The 16,794-nt window shown below is 49.7% G+C and overlaps 1 protein-coding gene across 2 annotated transcripts in view; it reads left to right on the plus strand.

Annotated features, from left to right (window-relative positions):
* The window catches only part of MGAT1 (alpha-1,3-mannosyl-glycoprotein 2-beta-N-acetylglucosaminyltransferase), a 17,470-nt gene extending 4,585 nt beyond the window's left edge, over positions 1-12,885 (plus strand). Inside the window, exons 1-2 of one of the 2 annotated variants that reach the window (XM_059416239.1) lie at positions 444-552; positions 10,303-12,885. In XM_059416239.1, the coding sequence (XP_059272222.1) occupies positions 10,390-11,733 (1,344 nt within the window). In that variant the 5' untranslated portion in view covers positions 444-552; positions 10,303-10,389 and the 3' untranslated portion in view covers positions 11,734-12,885. Of the gene's footprint in view, positions 1-443; positions 553-10,302 lie in introns of those variants that run through there. The other variant, XM_059416240.1, reaches the window with a different exon arrangement.
* The last annotated feature ends 3,909 nt before the right edge of the window (positions 12,886-16,794 follow it).

Here is a 16,794-nt window from a genome sequence, read left to right on the forward strand (position 1 = left end):
CCCCCGGAAGCTAGACTTTAGCGGGTTGATGAGCGCTGTCCGCACGACGTCGGCCTTGGATTTGGTGGACTTTGGTGGACGCACCGTCCGGCTGCCAGGCCTACCTGAGGCCGGACTGACCCCATCCCCTCTGTGGGCTCCAGGCGCTGGGGCTGGGGGCGACGAGGCTCCCAAAGACTCCTCGGGACGGGTTGAGTGTGCGAGTGGGGTCGGGATCGTGAGCCAGGAAGGGCACTGTGTAGGCGCTTCAGCACCGCGCGTCCCGAAGTTCCGAATCCCGGAAACTTGGGACGCCCGGCCGGCGGGGTTGGCCCAGTCGGGCCGAGGGGCGGGCCCGGGACGCAGGGGCCCTGGCGAGGGCGGCCGGCCCCGCCCCTCGGCCCTCCCCGCCCCGCCCCGCCCTCGCTGGGGAAGGGCCACGTTGCTCGGCTGGCGGGCCGGCCCGGCGCGAGTAGGAAGGGCCGGCTGGGAGCGGGGCGCCGGCATCCGCGCGAGCGCGGGCAACGCGCCCCGGGGCGGCCGCTTTCGGGGCCGGGAGGTGGGGAGGACCTGGTGAGTAGGGCCCAGAGCGCCGGCGTCCGTCGGCTGGGTGGCCGGCCCTGGGGAGGGGACGGGGGTCGGGCTGAAGGAGGCCCCGCGGAGCGGAGAGGGCGCTCCGAGGCTCGGGTCCCGGCGCGGGAGGCGGCGGCTGTCTGAGCGCTTCGCGGCCCCGGGCGGCCCCGGCGGGAAGGGCTCGGCCTGGCGCGGGTTTGGCCGCGCGGCGCTCGCGAGCCGGGAAGGAGAACTCCGCGCTCGGTTTTCAGAACCCCGGGCCTCCAGCTGCTGGAGAGCGCGGCCGGGCTCCGCGGGCGGGAGGCGGTTGTGAAACGCGCTGGCGGGGCGTCCGTGGGTGCGGGGCCGGGGAGGCGGGGAGCGGGGAGGGGAGGTGGCCTTTCCCCAGACCCATCCCAGCGTCCTTCCACGGGCTACTGGGGTTCCTCCTCCTCAGCCGCGAGGAGGAGTGACTCCATGTGAAAAATATGTAGACGGGAAAGAAAACTTTCACCACCTGTTAGCCAGCGCGTATGGGGTCGGGGTCCCGGACCCGTGCGGGGCCCCATCTCAGAAGCCGGAGCGGGGTGGGGGGGCTGTGTGGCCCGCTGATCCGCTTTCGGACTGACCCGTTGAACCCAGGGTGAGAGGCTCCACCTCGGTCAACCCTTGCCCCTGAGGCCTGTTTAATGACTCTTTGCTTTAGGTCATCGCTGGCTGAGGGACCAGCTTTGTTTTCTGTCGTTTGTCACAGTTTTCAGACCTCGGAGCCTTTTCTCCTAGACGCTCACATCCCCCCAGTCTGCCTCCCATGGTGAATCACCCCCATCTGACCCCATTGCGGGAGACTGTTGAGCTCTTCTGGATTCCTGCCTGTGTCCTGTTGTCAGAGTCAGACTGCACTGTAGTCATGGTTAACCTCGGTGCCATATGTGACACCTTGAGCTCACTTCCTGTTTGGGACATTGGGGAAGTAGTCGCTGTCCTTTTCATCATCAGAAACCAGGGAACCTGCGGAAGATCCAAATCGATTATTTTTTTGTTCAAATAAGTGAACCAAGGCACAAGTGGGTCAGGGGACTTGCCCAAGGTTACCTGGTTTCCCAGGCCTTCAGGCTTTTTGCTGCACTAACATCATGCTTCCTCTTAGTCTCTTCTTTTTCAGGATGAATAACCTGCGTGCCTTCCTCCTAGGTCTTACTCTGTAAGCTCTTGAATTATTTAGTGTATTTTCCCTGACTCCTTTTCATTTCTTCCGTCCTTGTGAAAGTATGGAGACTGATACTTGATTCAGGAGTCTAGCAGAGGTCCAATAATGAACGAGAAAGTAATTCAGTTAGGTCTCCATTATCTGAGGTGTATTCTGTGCTTTAGGTTTTTTAGGCAGTGCATTTTAACCTGGTAAGACAAAGGTAGAAGGGAAAGCCTGTCAATATTACTTTAACTCCCATACTTTTTGAAGCTAAGTATGACTTCTCCATTATTGCTCATGAAGGGAAGTCAACTATTTGGTGTTCTCTTACTGTGTAAAAAATAGTTTTGCCGGAGAGGGGGGAGCTGGCTGCAGAATACCATGGAATCAGGGTGGTGGAAAGGGATCACAGCTTCTAGGTAGTCCTTCAGGGGAAGAAACTGAGACCCACAGGAGTTGGTGGGACCTCCTCAGAGCTTCCTGGGTTTTGCTGAGGGTTCACACTAAAAATGCTCACTCTTCATCTTCCACCACAGTGCTGATGTCTTTGTACTTGGTGGTGTGGATCAGCTGTGTCACTTCCCTAAAGGAGTGTAAAGACTAGCAAATCACAACTAGGTTTGAATCTGCGACTTGCAGGCAAATGTCATTAATTGCAGAACATCAGGAGCTTATGTCAGGGTTAAGGACTATCGTTCTATTTTAGTAAAGGAAGGTGTGGCAGATTATATTTTCCCCAAATGGTCACTCCATAAATATCCCATTCCACTTTTTGTTACAATTGCACATTGTTCTCCCCCCAGGAGTGGTGGGATCTGTGGTTTTTCTCCCTTTGAGTGTGGGCAGACACTTATGATTCCTCTGACTTATGAGTAAAATACGGAAGTGATCCCAGGCTGGATTATAAAAAGGATACAGTTTCACCTGGCTTACTCTTTTTCTCGGGACACTCATCTTCGGAATCCAGCCGTCAAGTTCAAAGGAAACCCAGGCCATGTGAAGAGGCTACGTGCAGGGCGTTGCAGCCAGAACTTCATCTAACCATGCTAACATCAACCTGCAGACATGTGCCTGAATATGCCTTTGAGGGAGAGTTCCCCTCCACCCATCCCCAGCGTTCCAGCCTTCAGCTGAGGTCCCAGACATCATGGAGCAGAAGCAGGTCATTCCCCTCTGCCCCACAGTCCAAATTCCTGACCTGTTGAAACTGTGAGAGAGAGTAAATGATTGCTGTTGAACATTAAATGTTTTTATTGTTCAATAATAGCTGTTGATGAGGAAGGGAATAGCAGTAGAGGCAAACCCTCAGATTTTGGACTTGGGGCTCTGAGCCGGAGGACAGGAGGAGCACGTGCTGTGCTTAGATTCTGTCCTACTCGTTATTTCAGGTACTTACTGCTCTATCACACATCACCTCAAAACCTAACGGTCTGAAACAGCAGAAGCATTTTATTCCTATCTTAGCTTGTGGTTCTTCCTCATGGTCATTCCTGCGGTTGCAGTCCAGTGTGGCCAGGGCTGGGATCATCCAAAAGCCCTCCTCCCATGTCTAGTGGTTGGTGCTTGCTGTTGGCTAGAACTTTAGCTTGTGAGCTAAGGGTCGTGAGCTGGAACACCTGCAGGTGTCCTGTTCATGTGGCTTGGGCTTCCAGCCTCTGTGGCTGCAGTCAAAGAGCATGCATCTCTGGAGCAACAGGTGGAAATTGCATTGCCTTTTGTGGACAGGTTTTGCAATTCATGCATGGTCACTTCCTCCGTAGCCACAGATCAAAGAGGGAACACAGACCTCGCATCCCCCACCTCTAGTGGGAGAAATGGCATTACGTTCTTGTAAGAAGAGCATGTGGGATGGGATGTGTGATGATCTTCTTTGGAAAAGCACTGTCATGCTGCTGGTTTGGTCTTCTTTCTCCCCGATTTAGCTAATAATGCAAGCAGTCTGCCAGCTAGCCACTTGGACTCCGTAATGTGCGTCAAGCACTGTAATAGGGTTAAGGGTCATAGAGCTTTTCCCCTAAGGAATAAGGTGAGAACCACATAAGCACAGCCACAGATTCTGTTACACTGTGGAGGGGAGAAACAGGAGGAGGGGAGAGAGTGGCTTGAGGGTAGTTGCGGGAAGGCCTAGCTCTGGCAGTGGTGCTGTGGAAGGATTTGCTGACCTGGGCTGTAAAGGATTTGCAGGTGCCCACAGTGTGGGTCCACAGGTGATGTTTTGGGATGAAGGAACAGCCAGAGCAAAGACTGCAGCATGTAAGTAAGTGTACTCATTAGGGGAAACAAGTAGCTTGCTGACACCAGAGAATGGGGTTCAGAGGCTAGTGGTTGGAGGTGAGCTTGAAAAAGGATATTTGAATTAATTTCTTCTGAAGGCCTTGTGTGTCATGATGAAGTTGAGTTTTATCCTGTAGGCAGTGGTAGCTAGCCCCTGATGGTTTTTTACGGCAGACTGGTGGTGTGACCAGCTGTGCATTTTAAGAAAGAAGGGTGCTTTGTTGTTGTTGGGAAGGTTGCTTAGAGGGATAGCGATAGGTACATGAGCTACATACATCAGAAGTTCAGGCTTAAAGCAGTATGGCATAAGCAAAGAGAGTTCAAGGGACTGGCATGAATGAGTAACTGTCTCTTCGATTTTCAGAATTGTGAAATGCTTGGAGCTGGATATGTTTCAGAATTTAAAATTATTTTGGATTTTAAAAAGATAATCTGGTGCATTTATGATGTAGTGTAAAGTGTGGAACCACACCATAATCCAGCATCTTGACTTCTGTGGCAAATATATAGTCACACTAAATGGATAATAAATACTATAAATAGCCTTATATTAGATCACATCAGATTTCACCCAAGGTTTTACTGCCATATGAGTGAAGGAAACTTCTCTTTGTCAGTGCTTTCTGGGCTTGGGGATTGTAGGTAAGGGATTGTGGGTGAGTGGCATCCATACAGAAGTCACTTTTTAGGTCATTAGCAAATCTCAAGTCAAGGATCCTAGCACAACAGCTTGGATGCACTGGGGGAGCTGGTCCCCGTCCTTGAATAGCTTGTAGCCCTGGGGATTTAAAAGATCTTGAGCAAGAAGTTGCACTGATGTCAGTGATGGTGAAGGGGAGGTAGACTTCACATTGTCTGACTTCTTCCCTGGCAGAGACATGAGGGCACACCAAGTGAAGGAGGGAGGGAAGAAGACACCCGGCATACAGGCTCATGCGAAGGCCTTGAGGCAGGCTCAGGTGTTTGTAGCCCAGAAGGATCTAGTAGAGTGGAGCATAGAGAGCCAGCTAGAGAGGGGACAGAGGAAGGACTGGCTAGCATCTATGTCACAGATGGGCACTATTCTGAACACCTGATGTAGATATCTCACCCAGGCTTTTTAGCAGTCCAGTGATGTATTCTATTATGATTTCTGTCTTAGAGGTGAGAAGATTGAGTTTTCAGAGATGTGAAAAAATGTGGGATGGTGCCAAGCATTTGTTTGGCTTGCCCTTGTTAATCCTGACGGTAGGAACGAGAGCCGCACGTCCTCAATGAACTGGTTGGCTTGCCGGCCAAAGGCTTGACTGGCCTTTGGGGCTTCATCATCCCTCAGACACAGCCATCCGCTGGAGAGCACAGGTGCTTGTGTACACACACACCGTTCATTAACTTCCATTTAGAAAGGAGGATCCTGTCCCAGAGAGTGTGTGAGGCAGCAGTGGGAAATGGCACTGGGACTCTGGATGAGTCTGTGTAGGGAAGCAGTGGGGCTTGGGAATAGACATGTTGTGTTCTCTGCAGAAAGAAGAGCAAGTTCAGTGACACAGTTTAGCAAAAAGTGGTCATGGTCTGGAGAATGAGGGCCTGAGCGTTAAGGTAGAGGCCTGGGCTGGACTGGGACAGCTGTTTCCTTTGGGCCATCCGGCCATGCCTGATGGTTACAGACCTGCTTGGAGTCCAGTCCTCTGAGAGACTGACAAGAGTGCTCTGAACTGCATGGCTTAGAAGGATGGGTGCATGGGAGAGTGGGGGGCCTGCTTCAGGGCTTCTGGAAGTAGATGTGGGCCACCTAGTTCTAATATCTGGAGGAGAGTGAAGGCTTTTACATGTCATCTGCAGGGCAGAGAGGATGTGGTCCCCTGGGTTTTGCCACCAGTCTGAAGAGCTTCCTGGTCTGAGATGGTTCATCAGTAAGTCAGAGACAGGTCTGCTTCTCCAGCCTTGAAGTAGCTTAGGATATGGGGGTCAGTCTCTTTTGTCCTTCTGCCATCCCTTTATCTCAAGACTTTTCCTGCCCAGTCAGTTAGGAGGCAGGAATTTGGGAGATAAGAAATCCTGAGGAGGAGATTAGAGGGAATGGTTATCAACGACCATATCCTGAGGCAGAGTGAGAAAGAAACTGCAAATCTATTCTCTCTCTCTCCTAGGAAACTCTGATTTGTGTATGAGCATTGATAACACGGGAATTTAATGACACAGTAAAGTGGAAATGGACTTGAGTTTTCTGAGGAAGACTGGTGCTGTGGAGTTGTCGGGGTGGATGGTTTCTCAAAGGAAGATAGGTGGTGGTGCTGCTAGCAGAGGCTGGAGGAGTCTCCCCAGGAGGGAGACCGAATCCAGGTTCCTCTAGAGATCCTTCTGGATCAACACTTTGATCTTTTGACCCTGGATCTGCCTGCCCAAGAGCCCGGAAGTGCAGATATGAGATCTGGAACCTGAGATTTTGGTGGCGGTGAGGCAGAGGGTAACTGGCAGAGCAGTGGGCACAAGAGGGCACATACCTGAAGCTTTAGGGTGTGAAAAGTGGGACCAGAAGTAGAAGGGCCAGGGAGAGAGTTGCATTGTCAATAATGTCAGCTGTCTGGAAACTGGATGGTATGGTAGATCTTTCAAGTAGTGGGTTCTAGTTGGGTAAGAGGGCTGGTAGGACCATGCCTTTTTCTTGTAAGATGTGTGTCCCAGTCCCTTCCCAGAGCTTGGCGGACAGCAGGTATGTGCCATGGGTGTTTAAGGAGTTCAGGACAAATGGATTGCTTCAGTTACCCCTACTGATGTGCCTAACTGGGGCTATATTGGACAAAGTTAGTCAAAACTGTGGACGACATTCCCATGTTGATTTTAAGAAACTTTACTTGGAAATTTCAATTTGCAAAAAAGATCAAGAATTAGAATGGTGTAAGGAAACTCATTCCATTACTCAGATTCACCTATTAGCATTTTGCCACATTTGCTCTCTCTCTGTATACATGATACTTTTTTTTCTGAGCCTTTTGAGAAGTTGCATCTTTCATGGTTCTTTACTCCTAATTACTTCAGTCTGAATTAGCTAAGAATTGGGATTTTATTTTCCATAAGCACAGTATGGTTATTTGTCAGTCCGCATTGGTACTTAATTGACTATCTACATTTCAGTTTTGTAATTTGACCAAATAATGTCATTTTTTAAATAAAAAGTTTTATTGAGGTACAATTGACATAAAGGGCACATATTTAAAATGTACAGTATTATAAGTCTGTAAGTATATATACACCCATGAAGCTGTTACCCCAGTCAAGATAATAGCACTTTCCAACTGTCCCTTTGTAATACCTCCCCTCACTGTCCTTACCGCCTCCATGCCTAGGCAACCACTCTGCATTCTGTCACTCTAGGTTACATTGTATTTTCTGGAGATTTATGTATGTGGAATCAGTGTATGTGCTCTTCTTTCCATCTTTCACATATCACTAGATTATTTTGAGATTCACCCATGTGTTATATCAGTAGTTTATGCCGTTGAGTATTACTCCGCTTTATAGGTAAGCCCAATTTGTTTATCCATATTCCTCTGTGGACGGGCATTGGGTTTTTCCCAGTTTGTGGTGATTTTTGAATAAAGCTGTGATAAACATTCCAGATAGTTTTGCATGGACGTATGTTTTTATTCCTCTTCAGTATATGTCTAAGAGTGGACTTGGTAACTCTCTGTTTAGCATTTGACAAACTACCAAACTGCTGTAAAAGGACATTAGTTTCATACCTTACACCATATACAAAAATTAACTCAAAATGAACTATAAACCTAAATGTAAAACCTGAAAGGGGAAAGATATGTGTGATTTTGGCAAAGATTCCTTAGATACAGTGTGAAAAGCATGATCCATAAAAGATGAAACCCTTGATAATTGAATATCATTAAAATTAAGAACTTCTGCTTTTCATTTGACACTCTTAAGAGGACAACTGTTTGAACTTTTGCATCTGATGAGTGAGAAAATTTTATCTTAGTATAGTTCAGTTTGCATTTTTCTTATTTTAAGTGAAATTGATTATCTTTTAATATGTCTAAGGACCATTTCAGTGTCTTTTTGTGTTTTGGCTTTTTATCCCCTCAGTTTAAAAGTTCATTGTATTGGCTTTTTATTTGTATGTTTATTACAAATATTCTCTCCAGTTTGTCTTTTAACTTGGCTAATGGTGTTTATATCATGCAAAAGTGTTTTTACTTATTACTCCCTCTCGATTTTGAATCAAACTTAGAAAGCCTTTCTCTGTACCCAGGTTATAGAGGAATTGACCCATATTTTCTTCTAGCAGTTACATAGTTATATTTATTCTATTTAGTTCTCTAATCCACTTGGAAGTTATTCTTCTGTACAGCTCTAATTTTGTCTTTCCAAATAGCTATATAGTTGTTATAACAACTAGTAAAACCATTTTTTTGTCCTAGTAATTTTAAATATCACCTGTATCATATTATCAGATTTCTACGTGAATTTGTGTCTATTTTCTGTAGTTGAAATTATATTCCTTTGGATGATTGGTTTATTTGTGTACTAATATCACATAGTTTTATTTATAGAAGATTTGTAATATGTAGTACTTTAGTGGATGGTAGGGCTAGTCCCTCTTTCACATCTTAATTATTTTCCTAGATGATCTTGTATGTTTATTTTTTTCATTTTTTAAAAAATTTAATTTCAGGTAGCCAACATATGGCTACATCATTGATTCTTGATATAATGTTCAGGATTCATTAATTGCATGTAACACCCAGTGCCCATTAGTGTCACTTTGGCTCCCAAAAACCGTATTTTTATTGAGATTTCTGAGGATGCAGAAATGTCCTAAGAACAAGGATATGTAAGTCCTCTTTTGTGTCTTTCAAGAACCATAGTCTTTTTCATAGAGGTTTTGAATATTTCTTGTTAAGTTTGTTCTTACATAGCTTATCATTTTTATGGCTGCTGTAAATAGGGTCTTCTCAGCCATTGTGACTTGTAATGAGTTTATTATTTGTGGATATGAAGGCTATTGATTTGTGGAGGTTACTTTTTATATCCTGCTACTTTGCTCAATTCCTCAGTTGTCTGGATTTGTTTTATCATTAATTCTCTTAGAGTTTCCCACGCATATTCTTATAGTATCAACAAATAAAGATAGTCTTGCTTCCTTTGCAACTTCTGCCTTTGTCTTCTGTAGTCCATTCACATTGGCTGATCCCTGCAACTGAAGGTTAAATAGTCATATGGATGGTGGGCAGCTTGGCTTTGCCCCTGACCCTTGTGAGAATGCCCCCAGTGCTTCCTTACTGGGTAAGGTCTGGCTTTATCTTAAAGGTGCAATATTAGAGTTTTTATTTTTATTTTTTAAAAGTTTTATTTATTTATTTATTTGAGAGAGAGGAAAAAAACATGGTCTTGTGAGCTGGCAGAGGGAGAGAAACTGTAGCAGACTCCCGGCTGAGCCCAGAGCCCCTGTGTGCTCTGTCTCAGGACCCTGAGATCTTGACCAGAGCTGAGAGCAAGGGTCATCACTCAACTGACTAAGCCACCCAGGTGCCGCTGACATTAGAGTTTTAAAAGCAGTAATCTGGGGCGCCTGGGTGGCTCAGTGGGTTAAAGCCTCTGCCTTTGGCTCAGGTCATGATCCCAGGGTTCTGGGATCGAGCCTTGCATCAGGCTCTCTGCTTAGCAGAGAGCCTGCTTCCCTTCCTCTCTCTCTGCCAGCCTCTCCGCCTACTTGTGATCTCTGTCAAATGAATAAATAAAACCTTAAAAAAAAAAAAAAAAGCAGGGACGCCTGGGTGGCTCAGTTGGTTAAGCAGCTGCCTTCGGCTCAGGTCATGATCCCAGCGTCCTGGGATCGAGTCCCACATCGGGCTCCTTGCTCCGCAGGGAGCCTGCTTCTCCCTCTGACTCTGCCTTCCACTCTGTCTGCCTGTGCTCGCTCTCACTCGCTCTCTCTCTCTGACAAATAAATAAATAAAATCTTTAAAAAAAAAAAAAAGCAGTAATCTTTGAGCAGTGGGGGACAGGTGGTCTCACGTCCAGCCCTGCCCCTGAACTCTGAATGGAAGATAAGACAGAAGGGTGTCAGGTATGGCAGGGAAAAAAGGAGGATTCTCTTGCTTCCTCCTCTGCAACATCACTCTCTACTTCCCCTTCACACCACATTGCTTTCTGAGGACTCATGGACTCACTGCGGAGTGGTGGGAGTATGGTATCCTGTCCCATAGGCAGTGCTTTTCTGAGGGAGCTCTGGGTCAGCCTCCCGGCCTCCCTTCACCCAGCGCGCCTCGTGCCTCTGTGATGAAGGCTGGTTTTCTGTGTCCTCTCCGCAGGTGCATGGCTGCTTCCTAGCCCCGCAGTAGGCGAGCCCCGGGCAGCCCCGGGCCCCACCCCGGCCGGCCTCCCCTGCGGGGGCCAGGATGCTGAAGAAGCAGTCCGCAGGGCTGGTGCTGTGGGGTGCCGTCCTCTTCGTGGCCTGGAACGCCCTGCTGCTGCTCTTCTTCTGGACGCGCCCGGCGCCTGGCAGGCTGCCCTCGGACAGCACTCTCGAGGAGGACCCAGCTGGCCTCACACGTGAGGTGATCCGCCTGGCCGAGGACGCTGAGGCCGAGCTGGAGCGGCAGCGGGGGCTGCTGCAGCAGATCCGTGAGCACCATGCTCGCTGGAGCCGGCGGTGGCGGGCGCCCTCGGTCGCCCCGCCCGGGCCGCCGCGCCCGCCCGCGTCCACCGCGCCTGCCGTGATCCCCATCCTGGTCATCGCGTGTGACCGCAGCACAGTGCGGCGCTGCCTGGACAAGCTGCTGCACTACCGGCCGTCGGCGGAGCTCTTCCCCATCATCGTCAGCCAGGACTGCGGGCACGAAGAGACTGCACGAGTCATCGCCTCGTACGGCAGCGCCGTCACGCACATTCGGCAGCCGGACCTGAGCAGCATCGCCGTGCCCCCCGACCACCGCAAGTTCCAGGGCTACTACAAGATCGCGCGCCACTACCGCTGGGCACTGGGCCAGGTGTTCCGCATCTTCCAGTTCGCGGCCGCCGTGGTGGTGGAGGACGACCTGGAGGTGGCCCCGGACTTCTTCGAGTACTTCCAGGCCACCTACCCGCTGCTGCGCGCCGACCCGTCCCTCTGGTGCGTGTCGGCCTGGAACGACAACGGCAAGGAGCAGATGGTGGACGCCGGCAAGCCTGAGCTGCTCTACCGCACCGACTTCTTCCCGGGCCTCGGCTGGCTGCTGCTGGCCGAGCTCTGGGCCGAGCTGGAGCCCAAGTGGCCACGGGCCTTCTGGGATGATTGGATGCGCCGGCCGGAGCAGCGGCAGGGCCGGGCCTGCGTGCGCCCCGAGATCTCCAGAACGATGACCTTTGGCCGCAAGGGCGTCAGCCACGGGCAGTTCTTCGACCAGCATCTCAAGTTCATCAAGCTGAACCAGCACTTCGTGCCCTTCACCCAGCTGGACCTATCCTACCTGCGACAGGAGACCTACGACAGAGTTTTCCTGGCCCGCGTCTACGCGGCGCCCCTGCTGCAGGTGGAGAAGGTGAGGACCAGTGAGCGCAGCGAGCTGGGGGAGGTGCGTGTGCAGTACACCGGCAGGGACAGCTTCAAGGCCTTTGCGAAAGCCTTGGGTGTCATGGACGACCTCAAGTCTGGCGTCCCCAGGGCCGGCTACCGGGGCATCGTCAGCTTCCTGTTCCGGGGCCGCCGTGTTCACCTGGCCCCCCCGCAGACCTGGGAGGGCTACGATCCGAGCTGGAATTAGCTGCTGCGCCTGTCCGCCCTTCTCCTGCTGGGCTCCTTCCTCGCCGCTTGGTGGGCTGAGACAGACCGAGCCCCTGGGCTGCATCGTCTTCTCTGTGTCTCTTTTGGGTACATTCCTTTTCTTTCTTTTTCTTTTTCTTTTTTTGAATGGCATTCGAGAGCACAGAGGATGAGATGAGGGTTATTCTCCTGTTCTCAAGGGGGTCAAATCAGGGGAACCTTGGTGGGGGTATGTTGGGTGGTATTAGCAGGAAGCCGCTGTGTGGCAGGGAGAGACTTGGGCATGTTGGGGCCACAGACTCCCACGTTCCAGTTTTTCTCAGAGCATCTGCTGAGGTGGGCAGCTTTAGCTGTCTTGACCAGCTCTCTTTCTCTTGTCCTGCCTCTTCTAGCCAGGGTGTGGGCTCACCTCCTGTATCTGCTCCCCATTCCCACCTTCCCCCAGTTGAAGGGGTTGTTGGGTTCTTTGCAAAGGGGACTTACCTGTGGCCAGAGTGAGACTAACCAAAGGGGTGTCATCATCAGAGTCTGGGTGGAGCTCTTGGGCTTTCAGGGTTTACTGCTGCCCACCCCTGTTTCTCTTCTGCCCCTCTCCTAATCCTGACCTCCTCTCTGCTCTTCTTTCCTTGCAGCTTAGCAGTGTGTGATTCTAAGATGAGAAGTGGAAGGGGAAAGCCAGACTTCTCCTCAGCTTATCCACAGAAGTTGGGGTGGGAGGAGCGGAGAATGTGGTAGGGAGAAAGCCTTGGTGTGCTGGGACATGCCTCCCTCATCCTGCCTCAAAGAAACAGACTCTGTTCCTGGATTCCTGGCCTTTCTAAAAATTGACCCCTTTCCTGTTTTAGTAGGAGGTTTCATGCTGGCTTTCTGGAAGACAGATTAGCTCCTTGTGTCCTTTTTCCCATGGGGTTTGGGACACAGGCCCCTCTCTGAAGGTTGAGGCCTCAGGTGGCCCTCTCAGGGTGAGGTGGAAAGATAGCTCTTGCCTCCCTCCCCTGTCCACCGGGCATTCCACTGTCTGCTCCGATTGCGGTGAGGATGGCAGGTTGGAGAGCGATGTATGTGTGTTTGCTTCTGGCCTGACCTCAGTTCATGGAAGAAAATTGAAGCTACAGAATTATTTTCAAAAATAAAGGCTGAATTGTCTGAAAAACTGTGTGCATGTGTTTGTGTCCTTGAACAGGAAGGAGCTGAAGGGTAGAGGAAGAAGGAAAAAGAAGGAAGGACAACAGCTGAGGGAAGGGCCTGGATGGCAAGAGGAAGTGGATCAGCTAAAACAAGGAAAGCAGATGACCAGAAGATGGGAGCTGGGAGGGGCTGGGTGTGAAAGAAAGGCCATACGTGGGGGTAGGGGTGGGAGAGGAGGTGCAGGGGTGGAGCAGGTTAGTCCAAGGTTACAGTACTGTGTTGCTCATCTCTGAAGTTGTGCTGTGAGCCGTTGGTGGACTTGAGCTTGCTGTAAGGCTGAAGACCTGGTCTGAGAGGACCCAGGCAGTCCCTCACAAAGTGGGTGCTATGTACTGGGTGCCCCATTTCCTGGGCCTGCCCCCAAGCTCCAAGATGCAGTCCTGATACCAGGGCAAGCTCTGTCAGGGAGAGGCACTCAGAGTCCTGACAGTGATCCCAGTGAGAATGCTTTTGTCCTGCCACCTACAACACACACACACAGCTGGCAAGCATGTCCCGAGACTTTGAATCATGGGAAGCACATGCCGCGAGTTTCTGTTCTCTTCCTTCTTTTTTTGATGATTCACTAGTGCGTTTGACAACCCTGGGGAGGTGACTTTGTTCACTTATACCATTCTGGAGCTTCACACATACTAGCTGTAGGGGGAGTGGGGTCACCTGGTACCAAAGGGAGTAGCTCCGGCCTCCCTTCTGGGCTTAGGAATGCTGAGTGTGCTACGGGAACCGGAGTCAGATATTCATTTTAATCTTTCAGATTTCTGTAGAGCTAGTTTTGTCTTTCCGTGTGCTCCCAGATGGATCATTTAATCCTGTGGGGTAAATAAATTGGGGTAGGGAGGTGGTCATTATCCATGATTTCCAGACGGGGAAGGGTGCAGTGATGCACTGGCCGGGAGTACTTGGGCTGCCAAACTCCATGCTCTTAGCACTCAAAGTATTAAAACAGTTGCTCACGAAGCACATTGTTCTGAGTGCTCCGTGGTTAACATGAACTCATGTAATCCTCCAGGTAATTGTGGGGGTAAAACTCCTGTTTTACAGGTGAGGAAATGGGCACACCGAGGTTCCTTTGACCCACCACCTGGTTGGGATGGAGTGGCAGATTTGAACGGGGCCCATGCTGTTAACGACCACCTACTACTGGACTGTTCCCTTCTGTCCTTTACTGCCTTCCTCCAGGGATGCCTCCCCAGTCTCCTTTGTACTCTGTCTCCCCTCTGTCAAGCCCCAGAGTGGTGAATGGGGCCAGACTTCCTGGCCAAGCAGCACACAGTCAGCCTGACATGGTGGGCTGGTGGGAGACAGCCCTCTGGGAGGGATCTCCGAGGAGAGGACACTCTTGGAAGATACCAGCTGATTTCTCAGGTTTCTCCTGAAGCAAGGAGAACTTCCAGAGGTCTCCGGGTCCTGTTTCTCTCCCTTTTGATGTAGGTCCTCAGGCCGCATTTGCCCTGTCATGTCATCTTCAGGTGTGGTTTATGGGTGCATGGCTGCTGTCCCTGCAGGACTGTGATCCTCCTGTATGCACAAATGTACACGTACATGTACAAAACCAAACGCAAAAGTACATGATAAAAATGTCAGGATGAACCTTGAGGTCAGAGATTCAAAGGTAATTCTGAAGAGTTCACCCAGCTCCCTGCAGCTCCCCTGCTGGGTGGGTCTGCCCCAAAACACCTGGTGACTGACTGGCATGGCTGGTGCTGATGGCAAGTTCCCAGGGGTAGAGGGTCTCAGCTGCCTACAGAAGGCCTTGCAGGGATGCAGCGTGCCTGTGGGTCCAGTAGCTGCTCAGGCCAGACCTCTGCCTGTGTCCCCTAGGCCTTCCTCGACTTCCAGCCATCCTCTTCCCGCTCCGGGTTCCTGAGAACCACTGTTTCTGCCTTCCCTCCCCCAGTCTCTTGGCCTTTGCTGTTGTTGAATAACAAATATTAAATTTTAAAGATCTAATTGGCCTTGCTGAACGATTCATGATCGTCGCATCCCATTTGGCAACTAGAAAAGAGTTGTAAAGGGCTCCAGAAAGGGAAGGTTTTTAAAGGCAGGACAAGGAAGTCCTAAACAGACTTAAACAACAACAACAAAAAACTTATTTTGGGCAAGTTCACCTCCTTTTGCGAAACAGAAGGGTCTTTGGTGGATTACATCATCAGGGCTGACCAGGAAATTCCAAACTGGTTAAGACTGCATTCTTGAGGAAGATTGAAACTGCATTCAGGTTGGGTATGAAGCCCTGTTTAGCAACACGGGTTTACCACAAGTGACTCCATTTTGGATCTATTGTTTCTTTTTAACAGTTTTCGCTCTTTTCTGGTGGATTTTCTCTCTTCTTCCTGGTGGATTTTAATTTGTGAGGTAACAGATGCATCAGTGTGGACAAATGGGTGATGACCTTGACCATGTTTTCCCTGAGCTGACCTCCCTGGGTGTGTTCAGAATCCTGCCAGGACTGAGGGGCAAGGGCGAGGAGTGAAACATGGGGACCAGGGAACAGTAGGGGACCAAAGGTGGGAGCGGGTGCTGAGGCTGGGGACCTGTCTGGCCTGGAGGGGTCTGCGTTTGATGTTAGATTTCAATGCCTTCTAAAAATGAAAGGTAGGGTCGCCTGGATGGCTTAGTTAAGCAGCTGCCTTCTGCTCAGGTCATGATCCCAGGGTCCTGGGGAGTCTGCTTCTCCCCTGCTTGCCGTTCCCCCTGCTCGTGCTCTCTCTTTCTCTCTCTGTGTCAAATAAATAAAATCTTTTAAAGAATAATAAAAAATTATGTGTGACCCTTTACCAGGTTCACACATGACAACTGAAATTCTTTTTTTTTTTAATTTTTATTTTTTAAATTTCTTTTCAGTGTTCCAGAATTCATTATTTATGCAGCACACCCAGTGCTCCATGCAATACGTACCCTCCATAATACCCACTACCAGGCTCACCCAACTTTTCACCTCCCTCCCCTCCAAAACCATCAGTATGTTTCTCAGAGTCCACAGTCTGTCATGATTCATCTCCCCCTCCAATTTCCCTCAACTCCCTTCTCCTCTCCATCTCCCCATGTCCTCCATGTTATTCCTTATGCTCCACAAATAAGTGAAACCGTATGATAATTGACTTTCTCAGCTTGACTTTTTTCACTCAGCATAAACTCTTCCAGTCCCCTCCATGTAGATAAAAAAGTTGGGTATTGGGCACCTGGGTGGCTCAGTGGGTTATGCCTCTGCCTTCAGCTCAGGTCATGATCTCAGCATCCTGGGATCGAGTGCCGCATTGGGCTCTCCGCTCAGCAGAAAGCCTGCTTCCCCCCTCTCTTTGCCTGCCTCTCTGCCTACTTGTGATTTCTCTCTCTGTGTGTCAAATAAATAAATCTTAAAAAAAAAGTTGGGTTTTCATCCTTTCTGATGGAGGCATAATACTCCATAGTGTATATGGACCACATCTTCCTTATCCATTCGTCCCTTGTGGCCATTGCTGCTATGAACACTGGGGTACAGATGGCCCTTCTTTTCACTACATCTGTATCTTTGAGGTAAATACCCAGTAGTACAATTGCAGGGTCATAGGGAAGCTCTGTTTTTAATTTCTTAAGGAATCTCCACACTGTTTTCCACAGTGGCTGCACCAACTTGCATTCCCACCAGCAGTGTAAGAGGATTCCCCTTTCTCCACATCCGATCCAACACTTGACAACTGAAATTCTTAAAGGCCACTTAGCCTTTCTTATTACAAAAGCAATACGTTTGCATCTTAGAAAATCAGGAAGCAGATGATAATAAAAATATTCACACTTCCACATTCCCCCTCGTCTCTATTTATACCTGCCAAATTTCTTTCTTGCATAAATAAATAAAACACTTATTCTTCAATAAAATTCATGAAGGCACAGA

The sequence above is a fragment of the Mustela nigripes genome, chromosome 12, assembly GCF_022355385.1.
Source record: "Mustela nigripes isolate SB6536 chromosome 12, MUSNIG.SB6536, whole genome shotgun sequence".
NCBI classification, from domain to species: Eukaryota; Metazoa; Chordata; class Mammalia; order Carnivora; family Mustelidae; genus Mustela; species Mustela nigripes.